The sequence below is a fragment of the Oncorhynchus clarkii genome, chromosome 12, assembly GCF_045791955.1.
Source record: "Oncorhynchus clarkii lewisi isolate Uvic-CL-2024 chromosome 12, UVic_Ocla_1.0, whole genome shotgun sequence".
In the NCBI taxonomy this organism is placed as follows: domain Eukaryota; kingdom Metazoa; phylum Chordata; class Actinopteri; order Salmoniformes; family Salmonidae; genus Oncorhynchus; species Oncorhynchus clarkii.
This window is the reverse complement of record NC_092158.1, coordinates 103,344,847-103,370,363: the sequence shown is the minus strand read 5'-3', so window position 1 is coordinate 103,370,363 and position 25,517 is coordinate 103,344,847. Positions and strand designations below refer to the sequence as shown.

General features: G+C 45.7%; 1 protein-coding gene across 1 annotated transcript in view; it reads right to left on the bottom strand.

The window, feature by feature from the left end:
- Positions 1 to 5,286: 5,286 nt before the first annotated feature.
- Positions 5,287 to 25,517, bottom strand: part of LOC139422595 (germ cell-specific gene 1-like protein) — a 48,084-nt gene continuing 27,853 nt past the window's right edge. Inside the window, exons 3-5 of the mRNA XM_071173739.1 lie at positions 18,032 to 18,184; positions 7,182 to 7,293; positions 5,287 to 5,644 (exon numbers count right to left, since the gene is read on the bottom strand). Of these exons, the coding sequence (XP_071029840.1) occupies positions 5,287 to 5,644; positions 7,182 to 7,293; positions 18,032 to 18,184 (623 nt within the window). The remainder of the gene's footprint in view (positions 5,645 to 7,181; positions 7,294 to 18,031; positions 18,185 to 25,517) is intronic.

Genomic DNA, 25,517 nt, shown 5'->3' with positions numbered 1-25,517 from the left:
AGTATTGTATTGTAACGGTACACATATATTATGGTCATGAGGCAGTGTTAAAGTGTTCTTATCAAAACAATGAACCTTACTGTATTATACTGTATTGTACTATAATGTATTGTATTGTATTGTAACGGTACACATATATTATGGTCATGAGGCAGTATTAAAGTGTTCTTATCAAAACAATGAACCTTACTGTATTATACTGTATTGTACTATAATGTATTGTATTGTAACGGTACACATATATTATGGTCATGAGGCAGTGTTAAAGTGTTCTTATCAAAACAATGAACCTTCACTATGTATCATAAATATATTACATCTTATATCTCCAATGATAAACTGGGTGGTTTGAGCACTGAATGCTGATTGGCTGACAGCCGTGGTATACCACAGGTATGACAAAACATGTATTTTAACTGCTCTAATTACGTTGGTGACCAGTTTAATGATAACAATAAGGCACCTCGGGGGTTTGTGGTATGTGGCCAAGGGTTGTATCCTGGGCTGTATGAACAGCACGTAGCCGTGGTATATTGGCCATATACCACACCTCCTAGTGCCTTTTAATGATTAAATATCCTTTTTGTTGTACAGTCAACATCACAATGTAAGGGTGTGTTTCAATAATATCCATAATAACTTGAATGAATACAGAGCTATAACATCCCTGCACCAAACAGACTGGAAATATCACAACTCTTATACGGAAATATATATTTCATATGTTTAGTAATAGTATTTAATATATACTTTCATCAATATATAGTTTTATCTCCTATATCTATAGACTAGGCAGGGTAGCCTAGTGGTTAGAGTGTAGGAGCGGCAGGTAGCCTAGTGGTTAGAGTGTAGAGGCGGCAGGGTAGCCTAGTGGTTAGAGTGTAGGGGCGGCAGGGTAGCCTAGTGGTTAGAGTGTAGGGGCGGCAGGTAGCCTAGTGGTTAGAGTGTAGAGGCGGCAGGTAGCCTAGTGGTTAGAGTGTAGGGGCGGCAGGTAGCCTAGTGGTTAGAGTGTAGGGGCGGCAGGTAGCCTAGTGGTTAGAGTGTAGGGGCAGCAGGTAGCCAAGTGGTTAAAGTGTAGGGGCGGCAGGTAGCCTAGTGGTTAGAGTGTAGGGGCGGCAGGTAGCCTAGTGGTTAGAGTGTAGGGGCAGCAGGTAGCCTAGTGGTTAGAGTGTAGGGGCGGCAGGGTAGCCTAGTGGTTAGAGTGTAGAGGTGGCAGGGTAGCCTAGTGGTTAGAGTGTAGAGGCGGCAGGTAGCCTAGTGGTTAGAGTGTAGGGGCGGCAGGTAGCCTAGTGGTTAGAGTGTAGGGGCAGCAGGTAGCCAAGTGGTTAAAGTGTAGGGGCAGCAGGTAGCCTAGTGGTTAGAGTGTAGGGGCAGCAGGTAGCCTAGTGGTTAGAGTGTAGGGGCGGCAGGTAGCCTAGTGGTTAGAGTGTAGGGGCGGCAGGTAGCCTAGTGGTTAGAGTGTAGGGGCGGCAGGGTAGCCTAGTGGTTAGAGTGTAGAGGTGGCAGGGTAGCCTAGTGGTTAGAGTGTAGAGGCGGCAGGTAGCCTAGTGGTTAGAGTGTAGGGGCGGCAGGTAGCCTAGTGGTTAGAGTGTAGGGGCGGCAGGTAGCCTAGTGGTTAGAGTGTAGGGGCAGCAGGTAGCCTAGTGGTTAGAGTGTAGGGGCGGCAGGTAGCCTAGTGGTTAGAGTGTAGGGGCAGCAGGTAGCCTAGTGGTTAGAGTGTAGAGGCGGCAGGTAGCCTAGTGGTTAGAGTGTAGGGGCAGCAGGTAGCCTAGTGGTTAGAGTGTAGGGGCAGCAGGTAGCCTAGTGGTTAGAGTGTAGGGGCAGCAGGTAGCCTAGTGGTTAGAGTGTAGGGGCAGCAGGTAGCCTAGTGGTTAGAGTGTAGGGGCAGCAGGTAGCCTAGTGGTTAGAGTGTAGGGGCAGCAGGTAGCCTAGTGGTTAAAGCGTTGGACTAGTAACCGGAAAAGTTGCAAGATTGAATCCTCGAGCTGACAAGGTACAAATCTGTCGTTCTGCCCCTGAACAAGGCAGTTAACCCACTGTTCCTAGGCCGTCATTGAAAATAAGAATTTGTTCTTAACTGACTTGCCTGGTTAAATAAATGTTAAATAAATAAAATACCTTCCCTCCCCCAAAATCAAACCCTTTCTATCACAGTTCACAAGGTCAAATATAATATTTTTTTATATATTTTTTTTACTAAACCTTTGAATATATATTTTGTTGTGTGGCTGGAATGTCAATAAGGTTCTGATGATCTGGTCAGGTTTCTGAGGACTCTTCATTAATTATTTTTTTTTACCTCAGTCCTTCCATAAATATACTTCTTCAAGGGTCCTAAAACGCAATGAGGTCTTTTTTTGAAGTCTTTACAGTGCTTCTGGTGAGGATTGGGCTACGTCCCAAATCGCATCCTATTCCCTTTATAGTGCACTACGGCACATAGAGCTCTGGTTGAAATGAGTACACTACATAGGGGATATGTTGCCATGTGGAACGTATCCTCTGTGATGAACAGGAAGAGGAGGAGCTGTCTGGTTTCCTCTTTAGCACTCTCTCCATCGCCACATTGCTCCTTCCTTCCACGTCAACATTGGATTGAATCTCTAATGTAGGGCACTACTTTTGTAGGGCATCACCCTCTCTACATAACTCTACCTACCTCATCACCCTCTCTACATAACTCTACCTACCTCACCACCCTCTCTACATAACTCTATCTATCTCATCACCCTGTCTACATAAATCGATCTACCTCATCACCCTGTCTACATAAATCTATCTATCTCATGACCCGGTCTACATAACTCTACCTACCTCATCAATGTCTGTGTCACATGACACCCTATTCCACATATACAATGGCTTGCGAAAGTATTCACCCCCCTTGGCATTTTTCCTATTTTGTTGCCTTACAACCTGGAAATAAAATGGACTTTTGGGAGGGTTTTATCATTTGATTTACACAACATGCCTACCACTTTAAAGATGCAAATTATTTTTGTTGTGGAAAAAACAAGAAATAAGACAAAAAAACTGAAAACCTCAGCGTGCATAAATATTCACCTCCCCAAAAATCAATACTTTGTAGAGCCACCTTTCTCAGCAATTGTAGCTGCAAGTCTCTTGGGCTGTGTCTCTATAAGCTTGGCACATCTAGCCACTGGGATTTGTGCCCATTCTTCAAGGCAAAACTACTCCAGCTCCTTCAAGTTGGATGGGTTCCGCTGGTGTACAGCAATCTTTAAGTCATACCACAGATTCTCAATTGGATTGAGGTCTGGGCTTTGACTAGGCCATTACAAGACATTTACATGTTTCCGCATAAACCACTCGAGTGTTGCTTTAGCAGTATGATTAGGGTCATTGTCCTGCTGGAAGGTGAACCTCCGTCCCGGTCTCAAATCTCTGGAACACTGAAACAGGTTTCCCTCAAGAATGTCCCTGTATTTAGCACCATCCATCATTTCTTAAATTTTGACCAGTTTCCCAAGCTCTGCCCGATGAAAAACAATCCCACAGCATGATGCTGCCACCACCATGCGTCACTGTGGGGATGGGGTTCTCGGGGTGATGAGAGGTGTTGTGTTTGCGCCAGACATAGTGGTTTACTTTATGGCCAAAATGCTCAATTTTCATCTCATCTGACCAGAGTACCGTCTTCCATATGTTTGTGGAGTCTCCCACATGCCTTTTGGCGAACACCAAACATGGTTGCTTATTTTTTTATTTCAGCAATGGCTTTTTTCTGGCCACTCTTCCATAAAGCCCAGCTTTGTGGAGTGTACTGCTTAAAGTGGTCCTATGGACAGATTTTCCAATCTCCGCTGTGGAGCTTTGCAGTTCCTTCAGGGTTATCTTTGGTCTCTTTGTTTCCTCTCTGATTAATGTCCTCCTTGCCGGGTTCATGAGTTTGGTGGGCGGCCCTCTCTTGGCAGGTTGATTGTAGTGCCATATTCTTTCCATTATTTAATAATGGATTTAATGGTGCTCTGTGGGATGATCAAAGTTTCAGATATTTTTTTATAACCCAACCCTGATAAATACTTCTCCACAACTTTGTCCCTGACCTGTTTGGAGAGCTCCTTGGTCTTCATGGTGCTGCTTGCTTGGTGGTGCCCCTTTCTTAATGGTGTTGCAGACTCTGGGGCCTTTCAGAACAGGTGTATATATACTGAGATCAAGTGACACTTAGATTGGACACAGGTGGACTTTATTTAACTAATTATGTGACTTCTGAAGGTAATTGTTTGCACCAGATCTTATTTAGGGGCTTCATGTGAACACATATACACGCACCACTTTTCCGTTTCTTATTTTTTAGAATGTTTTGAAAAAAATTAATTATTTAAATTTCACTTCACCTGTAACGACATTCCTCATCTGAGGAGGAGAAGCGAGAAGAAGGATCGGAGGACCAATGCGCAGCGTGGTAGGTGTCCATAACGTTTATTATAAGACATGAACTGAACACTATGAAAAACAAAACAATAAACGTGAACATGAACGAAACCGGAACAGTACCGTGTGGCGACAAACACTGACACGGAAACAAACACCCACAACTCAACCGGAACAGTACCGTGTGGCGACAAACACTGACACGGAAACAAACACCCACAACTCAACCGGAACAGTCCCGTGTGGCGACAAACACTGACACAGAAAACAAACACCCACAACTCAAAAGTGAAACCCAGGCTACCTAAGTATGATTCTCAATCAGAGACAACTAACGACACCTGCCTGAGAACCATACCAGGCCGAACACAAAACCAACATAGAAAAACAAACACGCCCTGACCATACTAAATAAAGACAAAACAAAGGAAATAAAGGTCAGAACGTGACATCACCAATGTGGACTATTTTGTGTTTGTCCATTACATGAAACCCAAATAAAAATCAATTTAAATTACAGGTTGTAATGTAACAAAATAGGAAAAAACGCCAAGTGGGATGAATACTTTTGCAAGGCACTGCATACAGTATAGTGCACTACTTGTTCAGACCAAAGCATGACACTATATACACCTCTCCTAACCTGAACCATTGGTGCCCAAAATACAAAAACTGATCCGAGATCGGCATCGTCTTCATGAACTTCTCAACACTAGGGTTGTAAATCCACAGGTTTTTCCTCCTGGTTGTAGGGTTCCCAATTTTATGCTTTTTATTCCCAACTGAGTCCCAGAATTTTACAACCAGGATTTCCGGAAAACCTTGGAATTTTTGGAAAGTTACTAGAATTTCGCAACCCTCCACTTCCCAACCCCCCCCCCCTCTCTCTCAGCACTGTTCCTCCCCCAGGGACTCAGAGTTCTCTCCCAGGTCGATGGAACCTGAGGACCCCCTCATCTTCCCTCTCCCTGGTACTCCAACCAGCCCGGACCGCGCCAGGCCTCCAGGCCCCCCAGGAAGCCTTCCTCCCCCGTGCCCAGGGTAGACCTCCATGGAGCTGGATATGGACTGGAGGGAGTGGTCCCTGAAGTAATGGAAGGCCTCCTGGTCGAGGTAGTTCTGCTCCTCCCTGAGACCCTGCTCGAACAGTTTGCGTTTGTGCCGGAACTCGATGACCGTCTTGGTGTAGGAGTTGAGGGTGGTGACGGAAGCTGCCATGCAGCAGGTGAAGGAGCCCCATGCCAGGCTGAGAGGGAGAGGGAGGGGGAGGGGGAGGGAGGGAGGGGGATGGAGGGAGAGAGGGAGGGAGGGAGGGAGACAGACAGAGAGGGAGGGAGGGAGGGAGAGAGAGAGGGAGGGAGAGAGAGAGAGAGGGAGAGAGACTGATTCAGCCAATGGAAATACCTCTTCTTCCTCTTGAGTGTGTGTTTATGAGCGTGCGTGTATCGGCGTGTGCATGTCCCAGACAACAGCTGTCTTCTCTAGCTCCGGCCATAGACGTGGAAGATAGAAAGTCAAGGACAATCTAAGGTACACCCAAATGGCACCCTATGCGCGTAAGGCGGAGTCTGGCCAAAAGTAGTGCACTATGTAGGGAATAGGGTGCCATAGAGCTCTGGCCAAAAGTAGTGCACTATGTAGGGAATAGGGTGCCATAGAGCTCTGGGCAAAAGTAGTGCACTATGTAGGGAATAGGGTGCCATAGAGCTCTGGTCTAAAGTAGTGCACTATGTAGGGAATAGGGTGCCATAGAGCTCTGGTCTAAAGTAGTGCACTATGTAGGGAATAGGGTGTTATTTGGGACGAAGCGCCTAGAGAAAACAGCCATATGTGTCGGTGTTTGTAAATACGGCTGGGTTGATATGGACACAACGGTCGGTCGTCAGCTGGTTTCTAGATGGAGATGTTGCTTGTGTTCCGAGATGGACAGTGTAGAATGACATGGAATGAATAGAACTTCTAGAATGTTCAGTGCATTCTGGAATCACTGGTTTATATACTACACCATTTCTGCTGCTTGTCGACTGTGACACCAGTGTTTCACTGGAGAAATGTACAGTAAGTAAACAATCATATTCAGACAACGATATGGCTTCGGTATGAGTACTGACCAGAGGGACAGTCATCACTCATACCAAACACACAGACAGACAGTTTGAGTACTCACCAGAGGAACAGTCATTACTCATACCAAACACACAGACAGACAGTATGAGTACTCACCAGAGGAACAGTCATTACTCATACCAAACACACAGACAGTCAGACAGACAGTATGAGTACTGACCAGAGGAACAGTCATTACTCATACCAAACACACAGACAGACAGTATGAGTACTCACCAGAGGAACAGTCATTACTCATACCAAACACACAGACAAACAGACAGACAGTATGAGTACTGACCAGAGGGACAGTCATCACTCATACCAAACACACAGACAGACAGTATGAGTACTGACCAGAGGAACAGTCATCACTCATACCAAACACACAGACAGACAGTATGAGTACTGACGAGAGGAACCGTCATCACTCATACCAAACACACAGACAGACAGTATGAGTACTGACCAGAGGAACAGTCATTACTCATACCAAACACACAGACAGACCGTATGAGTACTGACCAGAGGAACCATCATCACTCATACCAAACACACAGACAGACAGACAGACAGACAGACGGTATGAGTACTGACCAGAGAAACCGTCATCACTCATACCAAACACACAGACACACAGACAGACAGACAGACAGACAGGCAGAATGAGTACTGACCAGAAGGACCATCCATAGTCCCAGGAGTGGGGTCTCCAGTCTTCAGGACCCAGACTAACTGTGATCTGGAAAACCTGGGTGTACATCATATGGGCCACCATGCCTAGCAGACCTGAGGAGAAGCAGACACACACACACACACACACACACACACACACACACACACACACACACACACACACACACACACACACACACACACACACACACACACACAGGTTTAAAACCTCTACGGGATCGGTGGGTCCCCCCGCGGGACGATTGAACTAACATGCGCTAATGTGATTAGCATGAGGTTGTAAGAAACAAGAACATTTCCCAGGACATAGACATATCTGATATTGGCAGAAAGCTTAAATTCTCGTTAACTTCTCTAGGGTAGGGGGCAGCATTGGGAATTCTGGATGAAAAGCGTGCCCAAATTGAACTGCCAGCTACTCAGCCATAAAAGCTAGAATATGCATATAATTAGTATATTTGGATAGAAAACTCTCTGAAGTTTCTAAAACTGTTTGAATGATGTCTGTGAGTATAACAGATCTCATTTGTCAGACAAAAACCTGAGAATAAATCCAACCAGGAAGTGGGAAATCTGAGGTTTGTAGTTTTTCAACTCTTGGCCTATCGAATACATTTGAATTTGGATTACTGGGCTAAACGCGCAAACAAAAAGGAGGTATTTGGACATAAATTATGAACATTATCGAACAAAACAAACATTTATTGTGGAACTGGGATTCCTGGGAGTGCATTCTGATGAAGATCACCAAAGGTAAGTGAATATTTATAATGCTATTTCTGACTTCTGTTGACTCCAACATGGCGGATATCTGTTTGACTTGATTTGTTGTCTGAGCACTGTACTCAGATTATTGCATGGTTTGCTTTTTCCATAAAGTTTTTTTGAAATCTGACACAGCGGTTGCATTAAGGAGAAGTGGATCTAAAATTCCATGCATAACACTTGTATCTTTTATCAATGTTTATTATGAGTATTTCTGTAAATTGATGTGGCTCTCTGCAAAATCACCGGATGTTTTGGAACTACTGAACATAACGCGCCAATGGAAACTCAGATTTTTGGATATAAATATGAACTTTACCGAACAAAACATACATGTATTGTGTAACATAAAGTCCTATGAGTGTCATCTGATGAAGATCATCAAAGGTTAGTGATTCATTTATCTCTATTTCTGCTGTGTTTTTCTGTGACTTGGCTCTGACCTAACATAATCGTTTGGTTTGCTTTCGTCGTAAAGCCATTTTGAAATCGGACACTGCGGCTGGGTTTACAACAAGTGTATCTTTAAAATGATGTAAAATACTTGTATGTTTGAGGAATTTTAATTATGGGATTTCTGTTGTTTTGAATTTGGCGCCCTGCGGTTTCACTGGCTGTTGACGAGGTGGGACGCTAGATATGGTAATGACTCATAAACACATTGTCATCTGTATGAGCATATATTACATTATATATGGTAATGACTCATAAACACACTGTCATCTCTATGAGCATATATTACATTATATATGGTAATGACTCATAAACACACTGTCATCTCTATGAGCATATATTACATTATATACGGTAATGACTCATAAACACATTGTCATCTATATGAGCATATATTACATTAGATATGGTAATGACTCATAAACACATTGTCATCTATATGAGCATATATTACATTAGATATGGTATTGACTCATAAACACGTTGTCATCTATATGAGCATATATTACATTAGATATGGTAATGACTCATAAACACATTGTCATCTATATGAGCATATATTACATTATATATGGTAATGACTCATAAACACATTGTCATCTATATGAGCATATATTACATTATATATGGTAATGACTCATAAAACACTGTCATCTATATGAGCATATATTACATTATATATGGTAATGACTCATAAAACACTGTCATCTATATGAGCATATATTACATTATATATGGTAATGACTAATAAAAACACTGTCATCTCTATGAGCATATATTACATTATATATGGTAATGACTCATGAACACATTGTCATCTATATGAGCATATATTGCATTATATATGGTAATGACTCATGAACACACATGAAATAACATTTAAAGGATATATATATAATATATAATGCTCTGTGTAAATGGATTACAACACCGACATGCAGCTGTTGTTTTTACGCATATAATCCTATTCCCTTTGTTGTCTCTATGGGTTCTGGTCAAAAGTAGTGCACTATAGGGTGTCATTTGCCATAGGGTTCTTGTCAAAAGTAGTGCACTATGTAGGGAATAGGGTGCCATTTGCCCTTGGGTTCTGGTCAAAAGTAGTGCACTATGTAGGGAATAGGGTGCCATTTGCCATAGGGTTCTGGTCAAAAGTAGTGCACTATGTAGGGAATAGGGTGCCATTTGCCCTTGGGTTCTGGTCAAAAGTAGTGCACTATGTAGGGAATAGGGTGCCATTTGCCCTTGGGTTCTGGTCAAAAGTAGTGCACTATGTAGGGAATAGGGTGCCATTTGCCATAGGGTTCTGGTCAAAAGTAGTGCACTATGTAGGGAATAGGGTGCCATTTGCCATAGGGTTCTGGTCAAAAGTAGTGCACTTTGTAGGGAATAGGGTGCCATTTGCCCTTGGGTTCTGGTCAAAAGTAGTGCACTATGTAGGGAATAGGGTGCCATTTGCCATAGGGTTCTGGTCAAAAGTAGTGCACTATGTAGGGAATAGGGTGCCATTTGCCATATGTACTGGTCAAAAGTAGTGCACTATGTAGGGAATAGGGGGTCATTTGCCATAGGGTTCTGGTCAAAAGTAGTGCACTATGTAGGGAATAGGGTGCCATTTGCCTGAGACAGCAACAGCTGTCCTGCGGCTACAGCAGCTGGGCTGAAACAGCTACGAACCGCACACACACACAAACACACACACACCTTCACGCACACAGTCATACACACACACACACACACACCATTCATGAATGTCAGCCAGTGGAAGCAGTCATTACTCACTGGTGTCTATGGTTCTGACCTGCTCTGAAGAGAGGAGGAGGAAGGGAGAGAGTTACAGAGAGAGATACAGAGAGAGACAGAGCGAAAGAAAGAGGAGAGAGAGAGAGAGAGAGAGAGAGAGAGAGAACGAAAGAAAGAGGAGAGAGAGAGAGAGAAAGAAAGAAAGAGGAGAGAGAAAGAAAGAGGAGAGAGAGAGAGAGAGAGAGAGAGAGAGAGAGAGAGAGAGAAAGAGGAGAAAGAGATATACCACCAGAGAGAGAGAAGACAGAGGACACAGAGGTCAGAGAGGTCATGAGCAGATGAGCTCCTGCATTTTTCAGCATGTTCTAGGAAAAAATATAGATTTGGAGTTAGATAAACTTAGATTTTTTGGCAGGGACATGTACAGGATTCTACCCTCCACAGCATAACCTTCGCTCCAGATCAAAACTCAAAACCTACACCCTGATATTGGACGGAATCACCTGGAAGGCCCAAGCTATACAGCAAATGCTCTGGCAAACAAACTGAAAACACCATCCAACCTGGAACTGAGTGATAAATGTTTAGTCAAATACTCTGGCTAACAAACTGAAAACACCATCCAACCTGGAACTGAGTGATAAATGTTTAGTCAAATACTCTGGCTAACAACCTGAAAACACCATCCAACCTGGAACTGAGTGAGAAATGTTTAGTCAAATACTCTGGCTAACAACCTGAAAACACCATCCAACCTGGAACTGAGTGAGAAATGTTTAGTCTGAAGACATATTTTATGTTCAAAAGAAGAACAATACAATACAAAGATATATTTAACTTTATGAGGACTGAATGGTGAGTTGGACTACCAAGCCTGCTAGGACAAGGAGATGGACTACCAAGCCTGCTAGGACAAGGAGATGGACTACCAAGCCTGCTAGGACAAGGAGATGGACTACCAAGCCTGCTAGGACAAGGAGATGGACTACCAAGCCTGCTAGGACAAGGAGATGGACTACCAAGCCTGCTAGGACAAGGAGATGGACTACCAAGCCTGCTAGGACAAGGAGTTGGACTACCAAGCCTGCTAGGACAAGGAGATGGACTACCAAGCCTGCTAGGACAAGGAGATGGACTACCAAGCCTGCTAGGACAAGGAGATGGACTACCAAGCCTGCTAGGACAAGGAGTTGGACTACCAAGCCTGCTAGGATAAGGAGATGGACTACCAAGCCTGCTAGGACAAGGAGTTGGACTACCAAGCCTGCTAGGACAAGGAGTTGGACTACCAAGCCTGCTAGGACAAGGAGATGGACTACCAAGCCTGCTAGGACAAGGAGTTGGACTACCAAGCCTGATAGGACAAGGAGTTGGACTACCAAGCCTGATAGGACAAGGAGTTGGACTACCAAGTCTGCTAGGACAAGGAGTTGGACTACCAAGCCTGATAGGACAAGGAGTTGGACTACCAAGCCTGATAGGACAAGGAGTTGGACTACCAAGTCTGCTAGGACAAGGAGTTGGACTACCAAGCATGATAGGACAAGGAGTTGGACTACCAAGCCTGCTAGGACAAGGAGATGGACTACCAAGCCTGCTAGGACAAGGAGTTGGACTACCAAGCCTGATAGGACAAGGAGTTGGACTACCAAGCCTGATAGGACAAGGAGTTGGACTACCAAGCCTGCTAGGACAAGGAGTTGGACTAGTAAGCCTGCTAGGACAAGGAGTTGGACTACCAAGCCTGCTAGGACAAGGAGTTGGACTACCAAGCCTGCTAGGACAAGGAGATGGACTACCAAGCCTGCTAGGACAAGGAGTTGGACTATCAAGCCTGCTAGGACAAGGAGATGGACTACCAAGCCTGCTAGGACAAGGAGTTGGACTACCAAGCCTGCTAGGACAATGGGATGGACTATCAAGCCTGCTAGGACAAGGAGATGGACTACCAAGCCTGCTAGGACAAGGAGTTGGACTACCAAGCCTGCTAGGACAAGGAGATGGACTACCAAGCCTGCTAGGACAAGGAGTTGGACTACCAAGCCTGCTAGGACAAGGAGTTGGACTACTAAGCCTGCTAGGACAAGGAGTTGGACTAGTAAGCCTGCTAGGACAAGGAGTTGGACTACCAAGCCTGCTAGGACAAGGAGTTGGACTACCAAGCCTACTAGGACAAGGAGATGGACTACCAAGCCTGCTAGGACAATGGGATGGACTATCAAGCCTGCTAGGACAAGGAGTTGGACTACCAAGCCTGCTAGGACAATGGGATGGACTATCAAGCCTGCTAGGACAAGGAGATGGACTACCAAGCCTGCTAGGACAAGGAGTTGGACTACCAAGCCTGCTAGGACAAGGAGTTGGACTACTAAGCCTGCTAGGACAAGGAGTTGGACTAGTAAGCCTGCTAGGACAAGGAGTTGGACTACCAAGCCTGCTAGGACAAGGAGTTGGACTACCAAGCCTGCTAGGACAAGGAGATGGACTACCAAGCCTGCTAGGACAATGGGATGGACTATCAAGCCTGCTAGGACAAGGAGTTGGACTACCAAGCCTGCTAGGACAATGGGATGGACTATCAAGCCTGCTAGGACAAGGAGATGGACTACCAAGCCTGCTAGGACAAGGAGTTGGACTACCAAGCCTGCTAGGACAAGGAGATGGACTACCAAGCCTGCTAGGACAAGGAGTTGGACTACCAAGCCTGCTAGGACAAGGAGTTGGACTACTAAGCCTGCTAGGACAAGGAGTTGGACTAGTAAGCCTGCTAGGACAAGGAGTTGGACTACCAAGCCTGCTAGGACAAGGAGATGGACTACCAAGCATGCTAGGACAAGGAGATACAGCCTCAATTAGCACTGACGTGTCAAGTGAGAGGTATCAGATCCCTTTAGCCCAACAACGGCAGGAGAATCAAACCGGCTACTCCAAACCAAATGCAGAGGCCTTTGAAGCTGTCTCCCGATGATCAGAGGTCATTAAAATACAGTACCCTCTGTATGTACACAATTACAAGGAAAGAAAACAGTACAAAATGAAGCTCCTTATGGAAAATTAAGAGACACTTTTTGTTGACTGTTATAAAAATGGAAACATAGGCAACTTAATCTTCCACACAGACCATCCCCTGGTATGACACAGTGTTATATTAACCAGACCATCCCCTGGTATGACACAGTGTTATATTAACCAGACCATCCCCTGGTATGACACAGTGTTATATTAACCAGACCATCCCCTGGTATGACACAGTGTTATATTAACCAGACCATCCCCTGGTATGACACAGTGCTATATTAACCAGACCATCCCCTGGTATGACACAGTGCTATATTAACCAGACCATCCCCTGGCACAGTGCTATATTAACCAGACCATCCCCTGGTACAGTGCTATATTAACCAGACCATCCCCTGGCACAGTGTTATATTAACCAGACCATCCCCTGGCACAGTGCTATATTAACCAGACCATCCCCTGACACAGTGCTATATTAACCAGACCATCCCCTGGCACAGTGTTATATTAACCAGACCATCCCCTGGTATGACACAGTGCTATATTAACCAGACCATCCCCTGGCACAGTGTTATATTAACCAGACCATCCCCTGGCACAGTGTTATATTAACCAGACCATCCCCTGGCACAGTGTTATATTAACCAGACCATCCCCTGGCACAGTGCTATATTAACCAGACCATCCCCTGGCACAGTGCTATATTAACCAGACCATCCCCTGGTATGACACAGTGCTATATTAACCAGACCATCCCCTGGTATGACACAGTGCTATATTAACCAGACCATCCCCTGGCACAGTGCTATATTAACCAGACCATCCCCTGGTATGACACAGTGCTATATTAACCAGACCATCCCCTGGTATGACACAGTGCTATATTAACCAGACCATCCCCTGGTATGACACAGTGCTATATTAACCAGACCATCCCCTGGTACAGTGCTATATTAACCAGACCATCCCCTGGTATGACACAGTGCTATATTAACCAGACCATCCCCTGGTACAGTGCTATATTAACCAGACCATCCCCTGGTATGACACAGTGCTATATTAACCAGACCATCCCCTGGTACAGTGCTATATTAACCAGACCATCCCCTGGCATGACACAGTGTTATATTAACACACTAACCCTCTGTTAAGAGGGGGGGGGGGTGTTAAAGAGGGGTAGAAACTCAGGATACTAGACAATGACGACTCTGAGTCAGCTAATATAAATATCTGGAACAGTAATGGTACAGGGCAGCCCCCAAACACTTTCAGCTAGACGTTCACCTAATCAAAGAATTAGCTCAGCAGGAGAAGCTCTCCGTTGAGAAAGATACCCCCACCCCGAGCGGGTCAGACCAGATCTCTTCATTATATAACCCCACAGACGAGCAACTCCAAGTGGAAAGTCAACCTCCCAGCTCAGAGTACTACCCCATCATTGAAATGAAGGATAAATTCACTTAGCTGGAGGGAAGACAGGTGGAGCTGGAACAGCAGGTGATTACAGTCCAGTCAGCACAGACCCAGACAACAGTCCAGCACAACAACACCCCTCAACCAGACCTGGAGAGCTGGAGGTGGAGAGAGACCTATCTGCACTCTGGACAGTGGTGAGACAGCTTCAACATGATAAAAAGCATGAGCAGGAGAAGAACAGAGCACTAGAGGAGAGGATCAAACTTCTGGAGGAGAGGTTGAGGGGGATGGTGTGTGACAGAGAACCACCTACTAGAGAGGTGGCCACCCCCACAGAGAAGCCAGCAGAACAGCCCACCTCAGCACCTGACAAAAGTCTCGACACCACAGCAGAACAGTCCACCCAGACCCTGACCATAACGTTGAAATCACAGCGGGACAGACAAATGAAGAACCCCAAGCCCAGGGGATCTCACCCCCCCTGTCAGCCACCCTAGAAGCCCTCCTGACAACCCCCCCACACCCACTGAGGACAAACACAAGACACAGATTGCACTCCATATGGACTCAAACAGGAAATATATACAAGAAAATAAACACAGTGTGTCTAAACTCTGGTGTCCAAACACCCAGTGCGCCCTAGACCTTCTGTCTGAGGACCAACTAGGGTCACCCAGCCACATGATAATACACCCAGTGCGCCCTAGACCTTCTGTCTGAGGACCAACTAGGGTCACCCAGCCACATGATAATACACCCAGTGCGCCCTAGACCTTCTGTCTGAGGACCAACTAGGGTCACCCAGCCACATGATAATACACCCAGTGCGCCCTAGACCTTCTGTCTGAGGACCAACTAGGGTCACCCAGCCACATGATAATACACCCAGTGCGCCCTAGACCTTCTGTCTGAGGACCAACTAGGGTCACCCAGCCACATGATAATACACCCAGTGCGCCCTAGACCTTCTGTCTGAGGACCAACTAGGTTCACCCAGCCACATGATAATACACACAGAGCCCTAGACCTTCTGTCTGAGGACCAACTAGCTTCACCCAGCCACATGATAATACAAACAGAGCCCTAGACCTTCTGTCTGAGGACCAACTAGTTACACCAGGGTTTATGCTAATCTGATATAGAGCAGACCTAACTCACTCCATTAAATTAGACAAAACAGGAACATTTTACATTTGGCTAGAGATTCAAAAGGAAATGATCTTAAAATAACAGAGAAACATGTCCTCCTGTGTGCTACCTATATCCCCCCACTAGAATCCCCATATTTTAATGAAGACAGCTTCTCCACACAAACAACAAGTGTGGGGTTAAAATTGGCAAAAAACAGACACATTTCTTCCAACAGGGCATTGGGGTGAGACAGGGATGCAGCTTAAGCCCCACCCTCTTCAACATATATATCAACGAATTGGCGCGGGCACTAGAAAAGTCTGCAGCACCCGGCCTCACCCTACTAGAATCCAAAGTCATGTGTCTACTGTTTGCTGATGATCTGGTGCTTCTGTCCCCAACCAAGGAGGGCCTACAGCAGCACCTAGATCTTCTGCACAGATTCTGTCAGACCTGGGCTCTGACAGTAAATTTCAGTACAACCAAAATAACGGTGTTACAAAAAAGGTCCAGTCGCCAGGACCACAAATACAAATTCCATCTAGACACCATTGCCCTAGAGCACACAAAAAACTATATACACCTCGGCCTAAACATCAGTGCCACAGATAACTTCCACAAAGCTGTGACCGATCTGAGAGACAAGGCAAGAAGGGCATTCTGTGCCATCAAAAGGAACATAAAATTCAACATACCAGTTAGGATCTGGCTAAAAATACTTGAATCAGTTATAGAGCCCATTGCCGTTTATGGTTGTGAGGTCTGGGGTCCGCTCACCAACCAAGATTTCACAAAATGGGACAAACACCAAATTGACACTCTGCATGCAGAATTCTGCAAAAATATCCTCTGTGTACAACGTAGAACACCAAATAATGCATGCAGAGCAGAATTAGGCCGATACCCGCTAATGATCAAAATCCAGAAAAGAGCCCTTAAAATCTACAACCACCTAAAAGGAAACGATTCCCAAACCTTCCATAACAAAGCCATCACCTACAGAGAGATGAGCCTGGAGAAGAGTCCCCTAAGCAAGCTGGTCCTGGGGCTCTGTTCACAAACACAAACACACCCCACAGAGCCCCAGGACAGCAGCACAATTAGACCCAACCAAATCATGAGAAAACAAAAAGATAATTACTTGACACATTGGAAAGAATTAACAAAAAAACAATGCAAACTAGAATGCTATTTGGCCCTAAACAGAGAGTACACAGTGGCAGAATACGGCTCTCAAGAGAAGACAGGCTATGTGCACACTGCCCACAAAATGAGGTGGAAACTGAGCTGCACTTCCTAACCTCCTGTCCAATGTATGACCATATTAGAGACACATATTTCCCTCAGATTACACAGATCCACAAAGAATTCGAAAACAAATCCAATTTTGATAAACTCCCATATCTACTGGGTGAAATTCCACAGTGTGCCATCACAGCAGCAAGATTTGTGACCTGTTGCCACAAGAAAAGGGCAACCAGTGAAGAACACACACCATTGTAAATACAACCCATATTTATGCTTATTTATTTTATCTTGTGTCCTTTAACCATTTGTACATTGTTAAAACACTGTATATATATAATATGACATTTGTAATGTCTTTATTGTTTTGAAACTTCTGTATGTGTAATGTTTACTGTTAATTTTTATTGTTTATTTCACTTTTGTATATTATCTACCTCACTTGCTTTGGCAATGTTAACACATGTTTCCCATGCCAATAAAGCCCCTTGAATAGAATATAATCAGACAGACAGACAGACAGACAGACAGAGACAGACAGAGACAGACAGAGACAGACAGAGACAGACAGAGACAGACAGACAGACAGACAGACAGACAGACAGACAGACAGACAGACAGACAGACAGACAGACAGACAGACAGACAGACAGACAGACAGACAGACAGACAGATAGATAGATAGATAGATAGATAGATAGATAGATAGATAGATAGATAGCACTCCCAATGTGTGTGTCCAAAAGATCTCGATGGAGGAACTACTGTAGGAGAGTCTTCCTGTGTCTCTAGTGTTTGTTTCAAGTTTTAGGGTTTATTTGTCAAGTTCCCAGGATGCACCAGGTGGAAACAGTGAAATGCTTACTGGCACTTTCCCAACAATGCAGTATTCAAGTCAATAATATCAAGTCAATAATATAGTAAGAAAAACACGAGAAATACAAGAAATACTTCAAATCAAATGTTATTGATTTGCGGGTGTTTTGCGAAATGATTGTGTTTCTAGCTCCGACAGAATAGAGTATGTGTGTGTGTGTGTGTGTGTGTGTGTGTGTGTTACCTGAGAGCACTGTGAAAACAGCAGCGAAGGCGTTGAGTTTAAGTCCATCGATGACGTTGCTGGAATGAAACAGCTCCAGACACATGAGACTGAACCCAACCACCAACAGCATGATGTATAGTACCTCTGATACCACCGACAGCCACAGGACTCCTGGAACACACACACACACACACACACACACACACACACACACACACACACACACACACACACACACACACACACACACACACACATAATGAAACAGCTCCAGACACATGAGACTGAACCCAACCACCAACTGCATGATGTATAGTACCTCTGATACCACCGACAGCCACAGGACTCCTGGAACACACACACACACACACACACACACACACACACACACGGGCACACACACACACACGGGCACACACACACACACACACACACACACACACACACACACACACACACACACACACGGGCACACACGGGCACACACACACACACACGGGCACACACACACACATGGGCACACACACACACACACGGGCACACACGGGCACACACACACACACATGGGCACACACACACACACACACAAACACACGGGCACACACGGGCACACACACACACACATGGGCACACACACACACACACACAAACACACGGGCACACACGCATTTTGAATTTACCTTTTTTTGGGATCTTTTTTAAATTAAAATTAGTTTCTTCAAACTGCAGGATACGGAGGAAGTAGATTATATATTGTTTTCTTGGCTTTAGAACTTTATATTTGTGTATTAATGCAATGTATTTCAATTTACCCTGCTAACTTTAGTAGCCGCTAGTTAGCTAGCTTACCAGAGTGCAGTTTTGTCTGCCAGAGTCACTAACACTAACGACAATGTAGTGGATTTCACTGCCCACAGTAGATAGACCCTTTACTCTGAATCATCCATACACCAACAGGCTTAATCATTTATTTACTAACTAACTAAATAATCACAGAAATGCATAAACAAATTAACAGTAGATATTGGTTACTAACAAAAGATAGGGAAGATTCCCTAGTGGGCCAATATGACGGCTTGGTGGACCAAGGGGAAATGGGTGTGGACTGAGACAAAGCGGGAAAGGAAAAAGAGACCACTACACAGTTGATAATTATATTAATTGAAATGCTAATCCTTTGCACATGAACGCTCACTCATTCGGGAATAACTGCAATCAATATATGTTTACGCCCAGGTGTCGTTGTGATCTCTGTTGGAATTGTCAGTCTGTCTGCTGGAGAGATCACCTGAGTCTCTTTCTGTTTCCCTGAAGATCAAAGTCATTGGTGGTTACGATGGATACTTCAGAGTTCCATTCAGAAACGTTTTTCATAGAGTAGATGTTTCGGCAGTTGTCGGTAATCGCATCCCAGGTTGACATAATTTCGAGCTGCAGACTAGTAATTAGTATATAAGATTTGCTCTTATTCTGTAGGGATCGACAGTCTCAGAGTTGAACCATTTCCAGCCGTGTAGCCAATGCTCCACGTGGTATGGTTAGGAAATTGATAACTATTCACAATCACAGCTCACGCTGTGGGTTTGCTTAGTCTTGGTACTCAAACCTGTGCCACCTCAGTTTCCACCGAGGTACGCGTGGTCTGGGGGATTTAGGAGTTCGCCATGTGAAATCCTTTGTTGTCTCTAGGTGTCTCTTTCTGCATGGCCATGAGGAGAGAGTCTCCTCCAGGAATTTATGGCCTGAGATAATAGAACCTGGGTGTAGAAGAGAGAGAGAGGGGGAAGCCACGATCTATACCCAGAAAGGGCCACGTCACGACAGCGTTTAGGAGGCACGATTACCTGCAGAGCATATGGACGTTTCTACTGTCTTCTCTGGGATGTCGAAATCAATTCCGAATGATTGTCATTTGCCCTCTCAATCCACCGGTGCATTTTCCTGGCGTTGGGATGAGAGTTGAATACATCTCTGATAGCTTGGGGACAGACCAGGATACATTTTTCCTGGCTTTGGGATGAGGGATGAATACATCTCTGATAGCTTGGGGACAGACCAGGATACATTTTTCCTGGCTTTGGGATGAGGGATGAATACATCTCTGATAGCTTGGGGACAGACCAGGATACATTTTTCCTAGCTTTGGGATGAGGGATGAATACATCTCTGATAGCTTGGGGACAGACCAGGATACATTTTTCCTGGCTTTGGGATGAGGGATGAATACATCTCTGATAGCTTGGGGACAGACCAGGATACCTTTTCCTAGCTTTGGGATGAGAGTTGATAGGCTGTACTGTGCTGCATCTCCCCGACCTCGTGAGGGGCGACAGGTATTCTAGAGGTTAGGACTCTAACAGAAAGGTTGAAAGATCAAATCCCCAAGCTGACAAGGTAAAAATCTGTCGTTCTGGCCCTGAACAGGCAGTTCACCCACTGTTCCCCGGTAGGCCGCTATTAAAAATAAGAATATGTTCTTTAACTGACTTGCCTAGTTAAATGTAAAAAATTAAACACAGTGAATCAGATATATGATAACATGACTCTTCAGTCAGTATTTTAATGACAGGAACACAAGACATACATCACACATGACACCCTTTATCTCTCTACGTGGTGAACTACTTCTGACCAGGGTGGACCCTAGTCCATTTAGACTTTGACCAATACGGGTCAACAGTAGTGCACTATATGTGGAACAGGGCTCTATAGGGCTCTGGTCAAAGTAGTGCACTATATAGGGAACAGGGCTCTATAGGGCTCTGGTCAAAGTAGTGCACTATATAGGGAACAGGGCTATATAGAGGTCTGGTCAAAGTTGTGCACTCTATGGGGAACAGGGCTCTATAGGGGTCTGGTCAAAATAGTGCACTCTATAGGGAACAGGGCTCTATAGGGCTCTGGTCAAAGTAGTGCACTATATTAGGAACAGGGTGCCATTTGGGAGACAACCAAGGAGACAGTAGAGAGAGGGCTCAGTCTGTCAATATACCCTAAGTAGCTGAGACACCTATAAAACATTTACTATCTCTGAATTCAATACACTAACAGGATAAACTGTGTGTGTGTGTGTGTGTGTGTGTGTGTGTGTGTGTGTGTGTGTGTGTGTGTGTGTGTGTGTGTGTGTGTGTGTGTGTGTGTGTGTGTGTGTGTGTGTGTGTGTGTGTGTGTGTGTGTGTGTGTGTGTGTGTGTGTGTGTGTGTGTAACCAATCCAAGAGAGTTAGTTCTGGGAATTGAATGTGAACGTAAAAAGAAATCCTCTTCTTCTAGTATCATGAATAACTCAGGTGGCGTCTAGTTGTCAGGAAACAGGTGGCCATGTTTTAAAAATCATCCCAAACAACAACAGCCATGGGAGGAGAAAACAATGTCAGAGAAACATCAAAGTGAAGGAGACAGAACACACCAAACAGCTTGCTGATCCCAGACCAGATTCTATGTAAAACAGCTTGCTGATCCTAGACCAGATTCTATGTAAAACAGCTTGCTGATCCCAGACCAGATTCTATGTAAAACAGCTTGCTGATCCCAGACCAGATGTAAACGGTGAGAGTTGTTGATATTAAAAGAAGTAGCTAAATAACAAGGTACAAGGTAACAAGTTCACTCCCTATAGAGACCCATTAACTCTACTAGAAACCCCTCTCTACTAGGAACCCCTCTCTACTATGAACCCCTCTCTACTTGAAACCCCTCTCTACTAGGAACCCCTCTCTACTAGGAATCCCTCTCTACTAGAAACCCCTCTCTACTAGGAACCCCTCTCTACTGGGAACACCTCTCTACTAGGAACCCCTCTCTACTAGGAACCCCTCTCTACTAGAAACCCCTCTCTACTAGGACGCACCTCTCTAATAGGAACTCCTCTCTACTAGGACGCCCCTCTCTACTAGGAACCCCTCTCTACTAGGAACCCCTCTCTACTAGAAACCCCTCTCTACTAGAAACCCCTCTCTACTAGGACGCCCCTCTCTACTAGGAACCCCTCTCTACTAGGAACCCCTCTCTACTGTGAACCCCTCTCTACTGGGAACCCCTCTCTACTAGGAACCCCTCTCTAATAGGAAACTCTCTCTAATAGGAACCCATCTCTACTAGGACACCCCTCTCTACTAGGAACCCCTCTCTACTAGGAAACCCTCTCTACTAGGAACCCCTCTCTACTAGGAACCCCTCTCTACTGGGAACCCCTCTCTACTAGGAACTCCTCTCTACAAGGACGCCCCTCTCTACTAGGACACTCCTCTCTACTAGGAACCCCTCTCTACTAGGAACCCCTCTCTACTAGGAACCCCTCTCTACTAGGAACCCCTCTCTACTAGGACACTCCTCTTTACTAGCAACCCCTCTCTACTAGGAACCCCTTTCTCCCTCTCTCCATAGTAAGGCTGTGTGTAACAGGGCTGAACAGGAAGAATTGTGTTGGTGTATCTCTGCACTCCTCCCTCCCTCCCTCTTTCTCTATTTATCTCTCTCTCTCTCTCTGTCGCTCTTCCTCCCTTCCACTCTCTCCTTCTCCCTCCTTCCCTCATTTCCGCTCTCTCTCTACACCCCCACTCTCTATTTCCCTCCCTCCCTCACTCCCTCTCACAGTGTAGAATAGAGATGACTTTAATGTGGGGATGAAAGCAGTATTAAACAGAGATGACCTTAGTGTAGGGATGAAAGCAGTATTAAACAGAGATGACCTTAGTGTAGGGATGAAAGCAGTATTAATCAGAGATATTACTCACTAATGTTCAGTCTATGAACAAGAAAGTAGACGAGCTCAGGGCGAGGATCTCCAGCCAGAGAGACATCAGGGTCTGTAACATACTCTGTTTCAAAGGATCATGGCTCCCTCCGGATACACTGTCCCCGTCCATACAGCCAGCTGGGTTCTCAGTACATCGTGCAGACAGGAAAAAACACCTCTCCGGGAAGAAGAAAGGTGGTGGTGTATGTTTCATGGTGTGATTGTCATAACGTAAAGAAACTTAAGTCCTTTTGTCCACCCGACCTAGAATATCTCCCAATCAAATGCCGACCGTATTACCTCCCAAGATAATTCTCTTTAGTTATAGTTACAGCCGTTGTAGTTACAGCAGATACCACGACGGCCCTTCAAGGAACTACACTGGACTTTATGCAAACTGGAAAAAACATATCCTGAGGCTGTATTTGTCATGTACTGTCATGTTGTGTCTTGTTTCTGTCCTTTCCCTTCACCCTGTCTCCCTCTGCTGGTCGTTGTTAGGTTACCTTTTCTCCCCCTCTTTCCCCCAGCTGTGCCTTGTCTCCTCCTAACTACCTCGTCACCCCTTTTCCCACCTGTTCCCTTTTTCCCTCTGATTAGTCCTCTATATCTCTCTCTGTTTCTGCTCCTGTCTTTGTCGGATTCTTGTTTGTGTTGTTCATGCCTGAACCAGACTATCGTCATGTTTGCTGCAACCTTGTCCTGTCCTGTCGGAACCTGCCGGTCCATCTGAGCCTACGTTTTGTTTTGTTATTAAAGAAGCTCTGTTTACGTTAATTCGCTTTTGGGTCCTCATTCACGCACCGTAACAGAAGAATCCGACCAAGAATGGACCCAGCGACTTCGGATCCTCTCCACTCAGCCGTCGAGATCCAGGGAGCGATGCTAGGCAGACACAAGCAGGAATTGTCTGCTGCTCGACATGCCGTTGAGACCCTGGCCACCCAAGTCTCCAACCTCACAGAACAGGTTCACCATCTCCGCCTCGATCCACCGGCCACTTCCAGGGCTTTCGAATCTCCGGAGCCCAGAATCAATAACCCGCCGTGTTACTCTGGGGAGCCCACTGAATGCCGCTCGTTCCTCACCCAGTGTGATATTGTGTTTTCTCTCCAGCCCAACACTTACTCCAGGAGCACTGCTCGTGTCGCCTACGTCATATCTCTCCTTACTGGACGGGCTCGTGAGTGGGGCACGGCAATCTGGGAGGCAAGGGCTGAGTGTACTAACCAGTATCAGGACTTTAAGGAGGAGATGATACGGGTTTTTGATCGATCTGTTTTTGGGGAGGAGGCTTCCAGGGCCCTGTCTTCCCTATGTCAGGGTAATCGATCCATAACAGACTACTCTATTGAGTTTCGCACTCTTGCTGCCTCCAGTGGCTGGAACGAGCCGGCTTTGCTCGCTCGTTTTCTGGAGGGTCTCCGCGCAGAGGTAAAGGATGAGATTCTCTCCCGGGAGGTTCCTTCCAGCGTGGATTCCTTGATTGAACTCGCTATTCGCATTGAGCGACGGGTTGATCTTCGTCACCGAGCTCGTGGAAAGGAGCTCGCGTTCTCCGTTGCCCCCCTCTCCGCATCACTACCATCTTCCTCTGCCGGCTCGGGTGCTGAGCCTATGCAGCTGGGAGGTATCCGCATCTCGACTAAGGAGAGGGAACGGAGAATCACCAACCGCCTCTGTCTCTATTGCGGTTCTGCTGGTCATTTTGTCACTTCATGTCCAGTAAAAGCCAGAGCTCATCAGTAAGCGGAGGGCTACTGGTGAGCGCTACTACTCCTGTCTCTCCTTCAAGATCCTGCACTACCTTGTCGGTCCATCTACGCTGGACCGGTTCGTCAGCTTCCTGCAGTGCCTTAATAGACTCTGGGGCGGAGGGCTGTTTTATGGACGAGACCTGGGCTCGGGAACATGACATTCCTCTCAGACAGTTAAGGGAGTCCACGGCCTTGTTCGCCCTGGATGGTAGTCCTCTCCCCAGGATTCAGCGTGAGACGCTACCTTTAACCCTCACTGTTTCTGGTAATCATAGCGAAACCATTTCTTTTTTAATTTTTCGTTCACCTTTTACACCTGTTGTTTTGGGCCATCCCTGGCTAGTTTGTCATAATCCTTCCATTAATTGGTCTAGTAATTCTATCCTCTCCTGGAACGTCTCTTGTCATGTGAAATGTTTAATGTCTGCTATCCCTCCTGTTTCCTCTGTCTCTTCTTCACAGGAGGAGCCTGGTGATTTGACAGGGGTGCCGGAGGAATATCACGATCTGCGCACGGTGTTCAGTCGGTCCAGGGCCACCTCTCTTCCTCCACACCGGTCGTATGATTGTAGTATTGATCTCCTTCCGGGAACCACTCCCCCCCGTGGTAGACTATACTCTCTGTCGGCTCCCGAACGTAAGGCTCTCGAAGATTATTTGTCTGTAGCTCTTGCCGCCGGTACCATAGTCCCCTCCTCCTCTCCCGCCGGAGCGGGGTTTTTTTTTGTTAAGAAGAAGGACGGGTCCCTGCGCCCCTGCATAGATTATCGAGGGCTGAATGACATAACAGTGAAGAATCGTTATCCGCTTCCTCTTATGTCTTCAGCCTTCGAGATCCTGCAGGGAGCCAGGTTTTTCACTAAGTTGGACCTTCGTAACGCTTACCATCTCGTGCGCATCAGGGAGGGGGACGAGTGGAAGACGGCGTTTAACACTCCGTTAGGGCACTTTGAATACCGGGTTCTTCCTTTCGGCCTCGCTAACGCTCCAGCTGTCTTTCAGGCATTAGTC